At 43.8% G+C, this 16,431-nt stretch overlaps 1 protein-coding gene across 1 annotated transcript; it reads left to right on the top strand.

Moving 5' to 3' along the window:
• The first annotated feature begins 148 nt into the window (after positions 1-148).
• LOC106590880 (microsomal glutathione S-transferase 1) lies at positions 149-4,142 on the top strand. Its single transcript, XM_014182056.2, has 4 exons — positions 149-248; positions 890-1,035; positions 1,830-1,924; positions 2,246-4,142. The coding sequence occupies exons 2-4, from the start codon at positions 910-912 to the stop codon at positions 2,490-2,492; spliced, it is 468 nt and encodes a 155-aa protein (XP_014037531.1). The 5' UTR covers positions 149-248; positions 890-909; the 3' UTR covers positions 2,493-4,142.
• The last annotated feature ends 12,289 nt before the right edge of the window (positions 4,143-16,431 follow it).

Consider the following 16,431-nt stretch of genomic DNA (forward strand, 5'->3'; position numbering starts at 1 on the left):
TTGTTTTGTAGAAGGAATATACATAGATGTTATAGATGAAAATGTGTTCATCAGACAATGAACGGTAGCATATTAAAGTCATTGGAGGAAGTGGGCGCGTTTTTTTTGGTTGAGCCGCAGACTTGGCGGAATTCCAAATATTCGCCTGTTTTTTTCTGAAACTACATGAACAAACCGCCCACATAGGCACAGTCCAGTAGGCTGGTACTTTACCCTGGGTCAGATTCAAACACCAACTTCTGGAAAAGGTATGAAACTATTTGCTCAACTCAAAATAAACTTTGCTAACGCCATCAGCGGGTATTATTGTAGCGCATGTGTTTCCAAATGTAGCCTGTACAATAGTTACATTTGTATCGTTCTCTGAAGAAAAAAGGAGGCTATTTTGCGTAATGTGAGTAGACTATGTAAATGCGCTAACGCTAACGCGCTAACAGTTTATAACATGTGTATGGGAGACATTGTGTAACAATACAATGCATACATTTAATTTATCATAGTATACACGGGGAAAGTACTACCTTTCTTTTGGGTAAATTGTATCTGTGTGTAAGCTACCCCAGAAACAGTAAACATGTCACACATTACAACGATTAGAAACATAAGTGTTGGGTTTTGCCATTGAACACTGCTCTCCAAAACTCTGCAATAGCACCCTAATAAAAAGAACAAACAAGAGTTGTCGTAAATCAATAAATATCTACATGCATAAGGTTTATTAACGTGTTATTACCATTAGATCAATGATCAATTACGTGTTTTATTTTATTTAATGAAACATTTTTTTTTCAAGTTGAAATGTAAAACCCCTTTTTCAAATCCACCTGAAGTTCAATCAAACCTAAACCGGTGTCATCGCTGAGTTTACGTTGTCTGTTCTGTTGTCTAGCGGGACTCAACCGAACAGACATGGCAGAACTAACTCATATGATCGACAGCGAGGTGTTCCTGGCCTTCTCTACCTACGCCACTATCGTCGTCCTCAAGATGATGCTAATGTCTCCTATGACTGGATACTTCAGACTCACCAGAAAGGTACACAAACCTAGAGTTTGGAACACGCAAATACACAGAAAACAACCTTAAACTTGTTTTCTCTTCATTTTACTGCAGGGGGCTAAATCAGGGTCACACAGAGTGATTCTGGGTAGTCTGAAACAAATCGACTTTGAAACTAAAGTATCCACCTCACACAGATGGTTATGGGCTTAAAGAAGAAGTCACCTGTATCATGTCAGATATAGAGTTGAAATGTATTACATTTTGAGTTTGCATCCCAATATTACACTTAATGTACATCACAGAAGATTAAAATATAAATAAACACAGGATTTTTGTCTGTTTAAAAAATATATATATCTTTATGAATGATGAAATTATGAAAAATATGAATAACATTCCACCCGTGAGGTGGAAGAGGGTGATTTTGGTCATTGACTGCAGGAAAGTTCTACTAACAAAACACTTCAAAAATGGTTGTAATTTTTTTTTTAAACATAATTCCAAGTGAATTTAAATGTGATTTCCTGAATGGAACAGAACAGTGGTAAGAAGTGTGTTGAATCCAGGCTGTATCACATCCGGTCGTGATCGGGAGACCCATAGGGGCGGCACACAATTGGTCCCAGCGTCGTCCGGGTTTTGCCGGGGTAGGCCGTCATTGTAAATAAGAATGCGTTCTTAACTGACTTGCCCTAGGTAAATTAAGGATAAATAAATAAATGAAATAAAAATAATGAACGAGCCTTGATCCTCCCTGGTCTGACAGAGCTGAGGTTGAAATTGAACAAGGAAAAAACATGTCCCTTCTTGCTTCCACCTCCCTCCAGGCATTTGCTAACCAGGAGGACACCAGTCTGGTCTCCTCTACAGAGGACAAGAAGAAGATGGTCAGGGTGGATCCTGATGTGGAGAGAGTACGAAGGTATCCCCGTAGAAATATCATGGAAACATATCTCTAAGGTTCACGCTGACGTACAGCTGCTGTAACTATGACTGGAAAGAGCTGGTAGAAATCCTGCTTTTAATGGAATTAATTTAGACATTTTACTTTTCCAAATATTTTGATATACTGATCTGAACTCTCTCTCATATTCCCCAGATAATCTGAACTCTCTCTCATTCCCCAGATAATCTGAACTCTCTCTCTCATTCCCCAGATAATCTGAACTCTCTCTCATTCCCCAGATAATCTGAACTCTCTCTCTCATTCCCCAGATAATCTGAACTCTCTCTCATTCCCCAGATGCCACCAGAACGACCTGGAGAACATCATTCCGTTCGTAGTGATTGGTCTGCTGTATACCCTGACGGGGCCAGACCTCTCCACTGCTCTGCTCCACTTCCGGGTGTTTGTTGGTTCCAGGCTCTTCCACACGGTGGCCTACGTCCTCCCCCTGCGCCAGCCCAGCAGAGCTGTGGCCTTCCTCATCGGACTGGTCACCACCAGCTCTATGGCCTATAGGGTCCTGATTATAGCACTTTATCTGTAGAGGCCTGAGGACACACACACACACACACACACACACACACACACACACACACACACACACACACACACACACACACACACACACACACACACACACACACACACACACACACACACACCACTACAAGGGCCCTGTCTTTGAGGGTCTCCATTGAATGTGCTTGAGGATACATCTACGTTTATCATTAGAAAGTATGATGGACACCAAAGCTGTTCCTTCTGTGTCTCTGATAGGATTATAACAGGATGTTACTGCAGTACATATCAGAATGTTCCTTCTGTGTCTCTGATAGGATTATAACAGGATGTTACTGCAGTACATATCAGAATGTTCCTTCTGTGTCTCTGACAGGATTATAACAGGATGTTACTGCAGTACATATCAGAATGTTCCTTCTGTGTCTCTGATAGGATTATAACAGGATGTTACTGCAGTACATATCAGAATGTTCCTTCTGTGTCTCTGACAGGATTATAACAGGATGTTACTGCAGTACATATCAGAATGTTCCTTCTGTGTCTCTGATAGGATTATAACAGGATGTTACTGCAGTACATATCAGAATGTTCCTTCTGTGTCTCTGATAGGATTATAACAGGATGTTACTGCAGTACATATCAGAATGTTCCTTCTGTGTCTCTGATAGGATTATAACAGGATGTTACTGCAGTACATATCAGAATGTTCCTTCTGTGTCTCTGATAGGATTATAACAGGATGTTACTGCAGTACATATCAGAATGTTCCTTCTGTGTCTCTGACAGGATTATAACAGGATGTTACTGCAGTACATATCAGAATGTTCCTTCTGTGTGTCTGATAGGATTATAACAGGATGTTACTGCAGTACATATCAGAATGTTCCTTCTGTGTGTCTGATAGGATTATAACAGGATGTTACTGCAGTACATATCAGAATGTTCCTTCTGTGTCTCTGATAGGATTATAACAGGATGTTACTGCAGTACAACAGTACCTTATTTTCCACTAGAAATTGGAGGCCACTCAGGGACAATCTAACGTTGATGAATAGTGCCGAGCCCTCTAAGAGTAAAACCCAGATTCCAGCCTGTGTTGAGTCTCATTCTCTATTAGAAGCAACAGGGGTGTTGAGGTCAGTCAGTTCAGAAAATTGTTTTGAAATTCAGGAGTTTAATTTGGTTCTTTAATGTCTATGTGGGATTTTTCAATACCTTTAGTTGGTTCCTTCTAGTCATTTTATGAATCAACTGAACTTGAAGCAGAATTGACCCAACAACCTGTTGCGTCCAAAATGGCACCTTATTCAAAAAAGTTGTGGATTTATAGTCCCATAGGGCTCTGGTTAAAAGTAGTGCCCTATATAAGGAATAGGGTTCCATTTGGGACTCATACCCTGATTACATGCCAGTATCTGAATGTAATAGTTTGTGAGATAAGTGTTTGTACTGCCAATTGTTAAATATATAAAATATAGATTTATGAGAAATAAGGAATGAATATCCAGAGGCCTCTAGTTAAAGGAAACTGGGTTGGTAGTGACGTAGAGAACTGAGCCATCTAGTCTGAACGAAGACTACCTGTATAATTATTCTAGTGGGATTTAGTTAGGATTTTATTGATATGTACAATTGATTTCTACATTAAAACGCCTTGTCTTTTTAACTAACAGTTCTCTGTGTTTGGTGAATGGTTCCTTCCTTCCTAGATATTCAACTTCTGAATCTCCTGTAAAATATCTATCGTTTGTGCCTGGTGAAGGAATATTTTAGCCTGGAATCCACACTGAAACCACACTCCATTGGACTTTTGTTTCGTTTCAGTAGTGAAAGGAACGTGCATTGAAAGTGGATTCCTGGCTGCTAACGTTCCACACACCAGCAGGTCTCATTCATCCCACTAGAGGACGTCCTTTTAACAGTCAACCCAGGTTGTCTTCATTACCAGTCATTTATAGACCAGATGTAGCTCATAAAAGGGGCTCTATCAGCCCCTCCTCCTCCCAGCATCTCCTCCTCTCAGCATCTCCTCCTCTCAGCATCTCCTCCTCTCAGCATCTCCTCCTCTCAGCCCCTCCTCCTCTCAGCCCCTCCTCCTCTCCTCCTCTCAGCATCTCCTCCTCTCAGCCCCTCCTCCTCTCCTCCTCTCAGCCCCTCCTCCTCTCCTCCTCTCAGCATCTCCTCCTCTCCTCCTCTCAGCCCCTCCTCCTCTTAGCCCTCCTCCTCTCCTCCTCCCAGCATCTGCTCCTCTCAGCCCCTCCTCCTCTCAGCCCCCTCCTCCTCTCCTCCTCTCAGCATCTCCTCCTCTCAGCATCTCCTCCTCTCAGCATCTCCTCCTCTCAGCCCTCTCCTCCTCTCAGCCTCTCCTCATCTCCTCCTCCCAGCATCTCCTCCTCTCAGCCTCTCCTCCTCTCAGCATCTCCTCCTCTCAGCCTCCTCCTCCTCTCAGCATCTCCTCCTCTCCTCCTCCCAGCATCTCCTCCTCTCAGCCCCTCCTCCTCTCAGCACCCTCCTCCTCCCAGCATCTCCTCCTCTCAGCCCCTCCTCCTCTCAGCATCTCTTCCTCTCAGCCCCTCCTCCTCTCAGCATCTCCTCCTCTCCTCCTCCCAGCCTCTCATCCTCTCAGTCTCTCCTCCTCTCAGCCCCTCCTCCTCTCCTCCTCTCAGCATCTCCTCCTCTCCTCCTCTCAGCATCTCCTCCTCTCAGCATCTCCTCCTCTCAGCATCTCCTCCTCTCAGCCTCTCCTCCTCTCATCATCTCCTCCTTTCAGCTTCTCCTTCTTCCTCCTCTCAGCCCCTCCTCATCTCCTCCTCAGCATCTCCTCCTCAGCCTCTCCTCATCTCCTCTCAGCCTCTCCTCCTCTCAGCATCTCCTCCTCTCAGCATCTCCTCCTCTCAGCCTCTCCTCCTCTCCTCCTCTCATCATCTCCTCCTCTCCTCATCTCCTCATCTCAGCCTCTCCTTCTTCCTCCTCCTCTCATCATCTCCCCCTCTCATCATCTCCTCATCTCAGCCTCTCCTCCTCTCAGCCTCTCCTTCTTCCTCCTCCTCTCAGTCTCTCCTCCTCTCAGCCTCTCCTTCTTCCTCCTCCTCTCAGCCACTCCTCTCAGTCTCTGAGCCTCCACACACAAATCAACTTCATTATCTTTGTTCCAAAACATTGTCTACCTCCAAAATGGCACCCTATTCCCTATATAGTGCACTGATTTTGACCACGGCCCCTAGGGTCTATTTCAGACAGGCCCTTTCTCCTGTCTCTGTTACAGGCCCTTTCTCCTGTCTCTGTTACAGGCCCTTTGTCCTGTCTCTGTTACAGGCCCTTTCTCCTGTCTCTGTTACAGGCCCTTTCTCCTGTCTCTGTTACAGGCCCTTTCTCCTGTCTCTGTTACAGGCCCTTTCTCCTGTCTCTGTTACAGGCCCTTTCTCCTGTCTCTGTTACAGGCCCTTTCTCCTGTCTCTGTTACAGGCCCTTTCTCCCTGTCTCTGTTACAGGCCCTTTCTCCTGTCTCTGTTACAGGCCCTTTCCCCTGTCTCTGTTACAGGCCCTTTCTCCTGTCTCTGTTACAGGCCCTTTCTCCTGTCTCTGTTACAGGCCCTTTCTCCTGTCTCTGTTACAGGCCCTTTCTCCTGTCTCTGTTACAGGCCCTTTCTCCTGTCTCTGTTACAGGCCCTTTCTCCTGTCTCTGTTACAGGCCCTTTCTCCTGTCTCTGTTACAGGCCCTTTCTCCTGTCTCTGTTACAGGCCCTTTCTCCTGTCTCTGTTACAGGCCCTTTCTCCCTGTCTCTGTTACAGGCCCTTTCTCCCTGTCTCTGTTACAGGCCCTTTCTCCTGTCTCTGTTACAGGCCCTTTCTCCTGTCTCTGTTACAGGCCCTTTCTCCTGTCTCTGTTACAGGCCCTTTCTCCTGTCTCTGTTACAGGCCCTTTCTCCTGTCTCTGTTACAGGCCCTTTCTCCTGTCTCTGTTACAGGCCCTTTCTCCTGTCTCTGTTACAGGCCCTTTCTCCTGTCTCTGTTACAGGCCCTTTCTCCTGTCTCTGTTACAGGCCCTTTCCCCTGTCTCTGTTACAGGCCCTTTCTCCTGTCTCTGTTACAGGCCCTTTCTCCTGTCTCTGTTACAGGCCCTTTCTCCTGTCTCTGTTACAGGCCCTTTCTCCTGTCTCTGTTACAGGCCCTTTCTCCTGTCTCTGTTACAGGCCCTTTCTCCTGTCTCTGTTACAGGCCCTTTCTCCTGTCTCTGTTACAGGCCCTTTCTTCTGTCTCTGTTACAGGCCCTTTCTCCACAGTAATATAATGGAAAGGTATTATACCACAGTAATATAATGGAAAGGTATTCTACCACAGTAATATAATGGAAAGGTATTCTACCACAGTAATATAATGGAAAGGTATTCTACCACAGTAATATAATGGAAAGGTATTCTACCACAGTAATATAATGGAAAGGTATTCTACCACAGTAATATAATGGAAAGGTATTATACCACAGTAATATAATGGAAAGGTATTCTACCACAGTAATATAATGGAAAGGTATTCTACCACAGTAATATAATGGAAAGGTATTCTACCACAGTAATATAATGGAAAGGTATTCTACCACAGTAATATAATGGAAAGGTATTCTACCACAGTAATATAATGGAAAGGTATTCTACCACAGTAATATAATGGAAAGGTATTCTACCACAGTAATATAATGGAAAGGTATTCTACCACAGTAATATAATGGAAAGGTATTCTACCACAGTAATATAATGGAAAGGTATTCTACCACAGTAATATAATGGAAAGGTATTCTACCACAGTAATATAATGGAAAGGTATTCTACCACAGTAATATAATGGAAAGGTATTATACCACAGTAATATAATGGAAAGGTATTCTACCACAGTAATATAATGGAAAGGTATTCTACCACAGTAATATAATGGAAAGGTATTCTACCACAGTAATATAATGGAAAGGTATTCTACCACAGTAATATAATGGAAAGGTATTCTACCACAGTAATATAATGGAAAGGTATTCTACCACAGTAATATAATGGAAAGGTATTCTACCACAGTAATATAATGGAAAGGTATTCTACCACAGTAATATAATGGAAAGGTATTCTACCACAGTAATATAATGGAAAGGTATTCTACCACAGTAATATAATGGAAAGGTATTCTACCACAGTAATATAATGGAAAGGTATTCTACCACAGTAATATAATGGAAAGGTATTATACCACAGTAATATAATGGAAAGGTATTCTACCACAGTAATATAATGGAAAGGTATTCTACCACAGTAATATAATGGAAAGGTATTCTACCACAGTAATATAATGGAAAGGTATTATACCACAGTAATATAATGGAAAGGTATTCTACCACAGTAATATAATGGAAATGAGGACTAATCAACATCCACGGCACCCTGTGGGTTATCTGCCTTGTTCAGGGGCAGAACGACATAATTTTTTTTTATCTTGTCAGCTCGGGGATTTGATCCAACAAACCTTTCGGGTTACTGGGCCAACTCTCTAACCGCTAGGCTACCTGCTGGTTACTGGCCCAACTCTCTAACCGCTAGGCTACCTGCTGGTTACTGGCCCAACTCTCTAACCGCTAGGCTACCTGCTGGTTACTGGCCCAACTCTCTAACCGCTAGGCTACCTGCTGGTTACTGGCCCAACTCTCTAACCGCTAGGCTACCTGCTGGTTACTGGCCCAACTCTCTAACCGCTAGGCTACCTGCTGGTTACTGGCCCAACTCTCTAACCGCTAGGCTACCTGCTAATACGATTACCACCTGGTAGAACAATCCATAAACTTACATTAGATACTTTTTACTGATGCTGTTAGAAGAAATGACCATGTTTATTATTCAAGATGAAAGAATCTAAACTTTATTGACATACCAACTGAAGTTGCTGTTGTTTGATGTAGTACAGGTCATTAAAAACTGGGTCAGAAATACACAAATAGTATTCTGAAGATGTAGTACAGCTCATTAAAAACTGGGTCAGAAATACACAAATAGTACTCTGAAGATGTAGTACAGGTCATTAAAACTGGGTCAGAAATACACAAATAGTACTCTGAAGATGTACTACAGATCATTAAAAACCGGGTCAGAAATACACAAATAGTATTCTGAAGATATAGTACAGGTCATTAAAAACTGGGTCAGAAATACACAAATAGTATTCTGAAGATGTAGTACAGGTCATTAAAAACCGGGTCAGAAATACACAAATAGTATTCTGAAGATGTAGTACAGGTCATTAAAAACCGGGTCAGAAATACACAAATAGTAGTCTGAAGATGTAGTACAGGTCATTAAAAACCGGGTCAGAAATACACAAATAGTATTCTGAAGATGTAGTACAGGTCATTAAAAACCGGGTCAGAAATACACAAATAGTATTCTGAAGATGTAGTACAGGTCATTAAAAACCGGGTCAGAAATACACAAATAGTATTCTGAAGATGTAGTAAAGGTCATTAGAAACCGGGTCAGAAATACACAAATAGTATTTTGAAGACACACTCTAATGTTATTTCCACATCAACAGTAAACCAATGACCATATGAAAGGACCAGTTTAGTTTAGAACAATCACCTATCGACCAGCGATGTTAATATGAAGGTGACTGACATTAATGTAAACTACCTCCACATCTCCTCCAGAACCACTGACACCCCATGGCTGGACCTGCACACACACACACACACACACACACACACACACACACACACACACACACACACACACACACACACACACACACACACACACACACACACACACACACACACACACACACACACACACACACACACACACATACACACACTGTGGTGCATGGTGTATTGCATTTGTTCTTTGTATAAGTAGAAGGGTTTTATAGAAGCTCATCTGTTTAGGGCCTTTGCTCTTCCAGGGTCCTCATCCCTCAGTTAAGCCAAGCATTTTACAGCAGGACAGGGGAGGAAGAGAGGGGAGGAGGAGAGGGGCAGAGGAGGGGAGGAGGAGAGGGGACAGGAGGAGGAGAAGGGATGAGAGGAGAGGAGAAGGAGAGGGGGAGAGGAGTAGGAGAGGGGAGTAGGGGAGGAGAGGGGAGAGGAGGGGATGGGATGAGAGGAGAGGAGAGGGGTCAGGAGGAGGAGAGGGGAGTGGGGGGAGGAGAGGAGAGTAGAGGGGAGGAGAGTAGAGGGGAGGAGAGTAGAGGGGAGGAGAGGGGAGGAGAGGAGAGGAGATGAGAGGAGAGGAGAGAGGAGAGGAGAGGGCAGGGGAGGAGAGGAGGGGAGAGGGCAGGGGAAGAGAGGAGGGGAAAGGAGAGGAGGAGAGAGGAGAGGGCAGGGGAGGAGGGGAGAGGAGAGGAGAGGGGAGTAGGGGAGGAAAATGAAAGTTATACTAAATCCTGGTTTATAACTCTGTTATTCTGCAATAGAGTGAGGTCAGACCCTTTGTCCATCTCGATTTCTACCTTTTGTTCTTGTCAGTATGTATGTTCAGTCTGGACTCTATTGTAACAACCCTAACGCAGTGGGCGGTAGCGCCATAGGTTCGTGTGTGCGTCAGAAATATGTTTGCTATTTTCACAAGCACAATTATCGGCGCAGTCGCTGGCGTTGGAGCAAAAGGGCTGTGTTTTGATGAATGAACAAGTTATGGGTGTGTCGAGGCTTGGCCCCTTACTGGCCAATCAGAACGTGCTCCATGGATAAATATGTGGTTGCTTTAAGTTGTGTATTTACGGTCTTTAGTGTCATCAAGTACAAGTCCAACGTTAGTCCGTTATAGTTTGTAAAACAGTTTACAGAAACAAAGTAACAAAATGTAGACCTATCCCATCTTTTCTAAATATGTTATCTTGAACCTGTTTGCAGTCCACATTGTTCTAATTAACTGCATGACTGAACATGTTGAAATATAAACATATCATTCTCACTGATATAGACCTGTTGTAAATTACATTATGGCTGAACATGGTGAAATATAAACATATCATTCTCACTGATATAGACCTGTTGTAAATTACATTATGGCTGAACATGTTGAAATATAAACATATCATTCTCACTGATATAGACCTGTTGTAAATTACATTATGACTGAACATGTTGAAATATAAACATATCATTCTCACTGATATAGACCTGTTGTAAATTACATTATGGCTGAACATGTTGAAATATAAACATATCATTCTCACTGATATAGACCTGTTGTAAATTACATTATGGCTGAACATGGTGAAATATAAACATATCATTCTCACTGATATAGACCTGTTGTAAATTACATTATGGCTGAACATGTTGAAATATAAACATATCATTCTCACTGATATAGACCTGTTGTAAATTACATTATGGCTGAACATGTTGAAATATAAACATATCCTTCTCACTGATATAGACCTGTTGTAAATTACATTATGGCTGAACATGTTGAAATATAAACATATCATTCTCACTGATATAGACCTGTTGTAAATTACATTATGGCTGAACATGTTGAAATATAAACATATCATTCTCACTGATATAGACCTGTTGTAAATTACATTATGGCTGAACATGTTGAAATATAAACATATCCTTCTCACTGATATAGACCTGTTGTAAATTACATTATGGCTGAACATGGACACGCCAAATGTTGTCAATAAGCAAGATTAAATTCACAAAAAAAAAGAGATTGAATAATTGGAATTAAATTCAAAACAAAACGAAACAACAACTTGTTGTAAATAGGCTGAATACACTTACAGCCACCGTAATTGTTTCCTGTTGGCATATAATATTACAACAGACAGACTATGGAGGGTTTTACACACGTCTAACGTTTTCACAGTCGCCAGACAAAGATCCAATATAAAGGACAAAGATCCAATATAAAGGACAAAGATCCAATATAAAGGACAAAGATCCAATATAAAGGACAACGATCCAATATAAAGGACAAAGATCCAATATAAAGGACAACGATCCCATATAAAGGACAAAGATCCAATATAAAACACAAAGATCCAATATAAAGGACAAAGATCCAATATAAAGGACAACGATCCAATATAAAGGACAAAGATCCAATATAAAACACAAAGATCCAATATAAAGGACAAAGATCCAATATAAAGGACAAAGATCCAATATAAAGGACAAAGATCCAATATAAAGGACAAAGATCCAATATAAAGGACAAAGATCCAATATAAAGGACAAAGATCCAATTTAAAAGACAAAGATCCAATATAAAGGAGAAAGATCCAATATAAAGGACAAAGATCCAATATAAAGGACAAAGATCCAATATAAAGGACAAAGATCCAATGTAAAGGACAAAGATCCAATATAAAGAGAAAGAGAGAATGTCCACTCACCTTAATAATGCTCCCTAATAAAATGTTTTATAGATGTATTGGAAGCATCTTACAGATCTCTGTCACACCGTGATCTGTTTCACCTGTCTTTCACCCCCCCCCCCGAGTGTCGCCCATCTTCCCCATTATCCCCGGTGCATTTATACCTGTGTTCTCTGTTTGTCTGTTTGCCAGTTCGTCTTGTCTCGTCAAGCGTACCAGCGTGTTTTGCCGTACTCCTGTTTCTTGTTAGTTCATGTTTTCTAGTCCTCCTTCCATTCTGCCTGCCCTGACCCTGAGCCTGTCTGCCGTTCTGTACCTTACGGACTCTGCCCTGGATCACTGACCTCTGCCTGTCCTTGACCTGTCGTTTGCCTGTGCTCTGTTTCATAAACAAACATGAGTTATTTCGAACTGTCTGCATCTCGGTCTTATCCTGAGGTCTGATAGATCTCATTCACAATTCTTCAGAATCTGCATTGCATTGCGCACCATGGACATTCTCACCATAAAACCAGGACAGTGAATCATTCTAATAACTTTGGTTTTAATCAAATTAAAGCAATCAGTTTTTTTTCTTCCAGCAACAATAAATACATGTAAAATTTAATGACGTCATAAAATCGGCAGGATATAAAAAAACCGAGGTATTGTTGTTGAACCAGCCTTCATTATAGTAGGCTATAGGGCAGCCATACGGAGGGCAGGAAAACAACAACAAGGTTTATCTGGTATTCACCGAGCTTCTCGTCTCTTGTTTCATGATGGGTATTGGACTCATAACAGCCTACATCACGGAGGGGGTTTTACGCACATCTCACAAGCCAAACAGTTTATCAACGGTCTTGACCAGCCTACTTGATTACATTGGGGCGGTACAAAAAGAAAAACAAGCTTTATTGAGAGGCTATGCTTGGTTTGTAATGAAATAAAATGAAATGAAGGGGGAAAAAACATTGCTGTTTTATGTTTCTAAATACAAAGCGTACAGGCACCAAAAGCACATGTTGTTCCATGTTCATATGGGGAGGGTGTGTCACAGCTGGATAGGCTGTGTTTCCCCACATAAAAATCCATACCCTAACCAACTGCGTTACAGCTAAAACCAGCGTTTGGTTCGTCTTAAATATCCCCATCAGCACTGCCTTGAAATCAGCACTTCGGACCATGTTTTTAAGGACTCTTCTAGAATATTTCCACCCGACCATCTGAGCGCAAGCGAGCTGATATAAGACAGGTAAACAGCCCAACCTGCCGTTATGGCTGGTGAAGACAGGTAAACAGCCCAACCTGCTGTTATGGCTGGTGAAGACAGGTAAACAGCCCAACCTGCCGTTATGGCTGATATAAGACAGGTAAACAGCCCAACCTGCCGTTATGGCTGGTGAAGACAGGTAAACAGCCCAACCTGCCGTTATGGCTGGTGAAGACAGGTAAACAGCCCAACCTGCCGTTATGGCTGGTGAAGACAGGTAAACAGCCCAACCTGCCGTTATGGCTGATATAAGACAGGTAAACAGCCCAACCTGCCGTTATGGCTGGTGAAGACAGGTAAACAGCCCAACCTGCCGTTATGGCTGATATAAGACAGGTAAACAGCCCAACCTGCCGTTATGGATGATATAAGACAGGTAAACAGTCCAACCTGCCGTTATGGCTGGTAGAAGACAGGTAAACAGCCCAACCTGCCGTTATGGCTGATAGAAGACAGGTAAACAGCCCAACCTGCCGTTATGGCTGGTGAAGACAGGTAAACAGCCCAACCTGCCGTTATGGCTGGTGAAGACAGGTAAACAGCCCAACCTGCCGTTATGGCTGATATAAGACAGGTAAACAGCCCAACCTGCCGTTATGGCTGATATAAGACAGGTAAACAGCCCAACCTGCCGTTATGGCTGGTGAAGACAGGTAAACAGTCCAACCTGCCGTTATGGCTGATATAAGACAGGTAAACAGCCCAACCTGCCGTTATGGCTGGTAGAAGACAGGTAAACAGCCCAACCTGCCGTTATGGCTGGTGAAGACAGGTAAACAGCCCAACCTGCCGTTATGGCTGGTGAAGACAGGTAAACAGCCCAACCTGCCGTTATGGCTGGTGAAGACAGGTAAACAGCCCAACCTGCCGTTATGGCTGATATAAGACAGGTAAACAGCCCAACCTGGCGTTATGGCTGGTGAAGACAGGTAAACAGCCCAACCTGCCGTTATGGCTGGTGAAGACAGGTAAACAGCCCAACCTGCCGTTATGGCTGATATAAGACAGGTAAACAGCCCAACCTGCCGTTATGGCTGGTGAAGACAGGTAAACAGCCCAACCTGCCGTTATGGCTGGTGAAGACAGGTAAACAGCCCAACCTGCCGTTATGGCTGGTGAAGACAGGTAAACAGCCCAACCTGCCGTTATGGCTGATATAAGACAGGTAAACAGCCCAACCTGCCGTTATGGCTGATATAAGACAGGTAAACAGCCCAACCTGCCGTTATGGCTGGTGAAGACAGGTAAACAGCCCAACCTGCTGTTATGGCTGGTGAAGACAGGTAAACAGCCCAACCTGCCGTTATGGCTGATAGAAGACAGGTAAACAGCCCAACCTGCCGTTATGGCTGATATAAGACAGGTAAACAGCCCAACCTGCCGTTATGGCTGATATAAGACAGGTAAACAGCCCAACCTGCCGTTATGGCTGATATAAGACAGGTAAACAGCCCAACCTGCCGTTATGGCTGGTGAAGACAGGTAAACAGCCCAACCTGCCGTTATGGCTGATATAAGACAGGTAAACAGCCCAACCTGCCGTTATGGCTGGTAGAAGACAGGTAAACAGCCCAACCTGCCGTTATGGCTGGTGAAGACAGGTAAACAGCCCAACCTGCCGTTATGGCTGATATAAGACAGGTAAACAGCCCAACCTGCCGTTATGGCTGGTAGAAGACAGGTAAACAGCCCAACCTGCCGTTATGGCTGATATAAGACAGGTAAACAGCCCAACCTGCCGTTATGGCTGATATAAGACAGGTAAACAGCCCAACCTGCCGTTATGGCTGGTGAAGACAGGTAAACAGTCCAACCTGCTGTTATGGCTGATATAAGACAGGTAAACAGCCCAACCTGCCGTTATGGCTGGTGAAGACAGGTAAACAGCCCAACCTGCCGTTATGGCTGATATAAGACAGGTAAACAGCCCAACCTGCCGTTATGGCTGATATAAGACAGGTAAACAGCCCAACCTGCCGTTATGGCTGGTGAAGACAGGTAAACAGCCCAATCTGCCTTTATGGCTGGTGAAGACAGGTAAACAGCCCAACCTGCCGTTATGGCTGGTGAAGACAGGTAAACAGCCCAACCTGCCGTTATGGCTGGTGAAGACAGGTAAACAGCCCAACCTGCCGTTATGGCTGATATAAGACAGGTAAACAGCCCAACCTGCCGTTATGGCTGATATAAGACAGGTAAACAGCCCAACCTGCCGTTATGGCTGATATAAGACAGGTAAACAGCCCAACCTGCCGTTATGGCTGGTGAAGACAGGTAAACAGCCCAACCTGCCGTTATGGCTGGTGAAGACAGGTAAACAGCCCAACCTGCCGTTATGGCTGATATAAGACAGGTAAACAGCCCAACCTGCCGTTATGGCTGGTGAAGACAGGTAAACAGCCCAACCTGCCGTTATGGCTGATATAAGACAGGTAAACAGCCCAACCTGCCGTTATGGCTGATATAAGACAGGTAAACAGCCCAACCTGCCGTTATGGCTGGTGAAGACAGGTAAACAGCCCAACATGTCGTTATGGCTGGTGAAGACAGGTAAACAGCCCAACCTGCCATTATGGCTGATATAAGACAGGTAAACAGCCCAACCTGCCGTTATGGCTGGTGAAGACAGGTAAACAGCCCAACCTGCCGTTATGGCTGGTATAAGACAGGTAAACAGCCCAACCTGCTGTTATGGCTGATGAAGACAGATAAACAGCCCAACCTGCCGTTATGGCTGATATAAGACAGGTAAACAGCCCAACCTGCCGTTATGGCTGGTGAAGACAGGTAAACAGCCCAACCTGCTGTTATGGCTGGTGAAGACAGGTAAACAGCCCAACCTGCCGTTATGGCTGATATAAGACAGGTAAACAGCCCAACCTGCCGTTATGGCTGATATAAGACAGGTAAACAGCCCAACCTGCCGTTATGGCTGATATAAGACAGGTAAACAGCCCAACCTGCCGTTATGGCTGATATAAGACAGGTAAACAGCCCAACCTGCCGTTATGGCTGGTGAAGACAGGTAAACAGCCCAACCTGCCGTTATGGCTGGTGAAGACAGGTAAACAGCCCAACCTGCCGTTATGGCTGGTGAAGACAGGTAAACAGCCCAACCTGCCGTTATGGCTGATATAAGACAGGTAAACAGCCCAACCTGCCGTTATGGCTGGTGAAGACAGGTAAACAGCCCAACCTGCCGTTATGGCTGATATAAGACAGGTAAACAGCCCAACCTGCCGTTATGGCTGGTATAAGACAGGTAAACAGCCCAACCTGCCGTTATGGCTGGTGAAGACAGGTAAACAGCCCAACATGTCGTTATGGCTGGTGAAGACAGGTA

The sequence above is a fragment of the Salmo salar genome, chromosome ssa07, assembly GCF_905237065.1.
Source record: "Salmo salar chromosome ssa07, Ssal_v3.1, whole genome shotgun sequence".
NCBI lineage: Eukaryota > Metazoa > Chordata > Actinopteri > Salmoniformes > Salmonidae > Salmo > Salmo salar.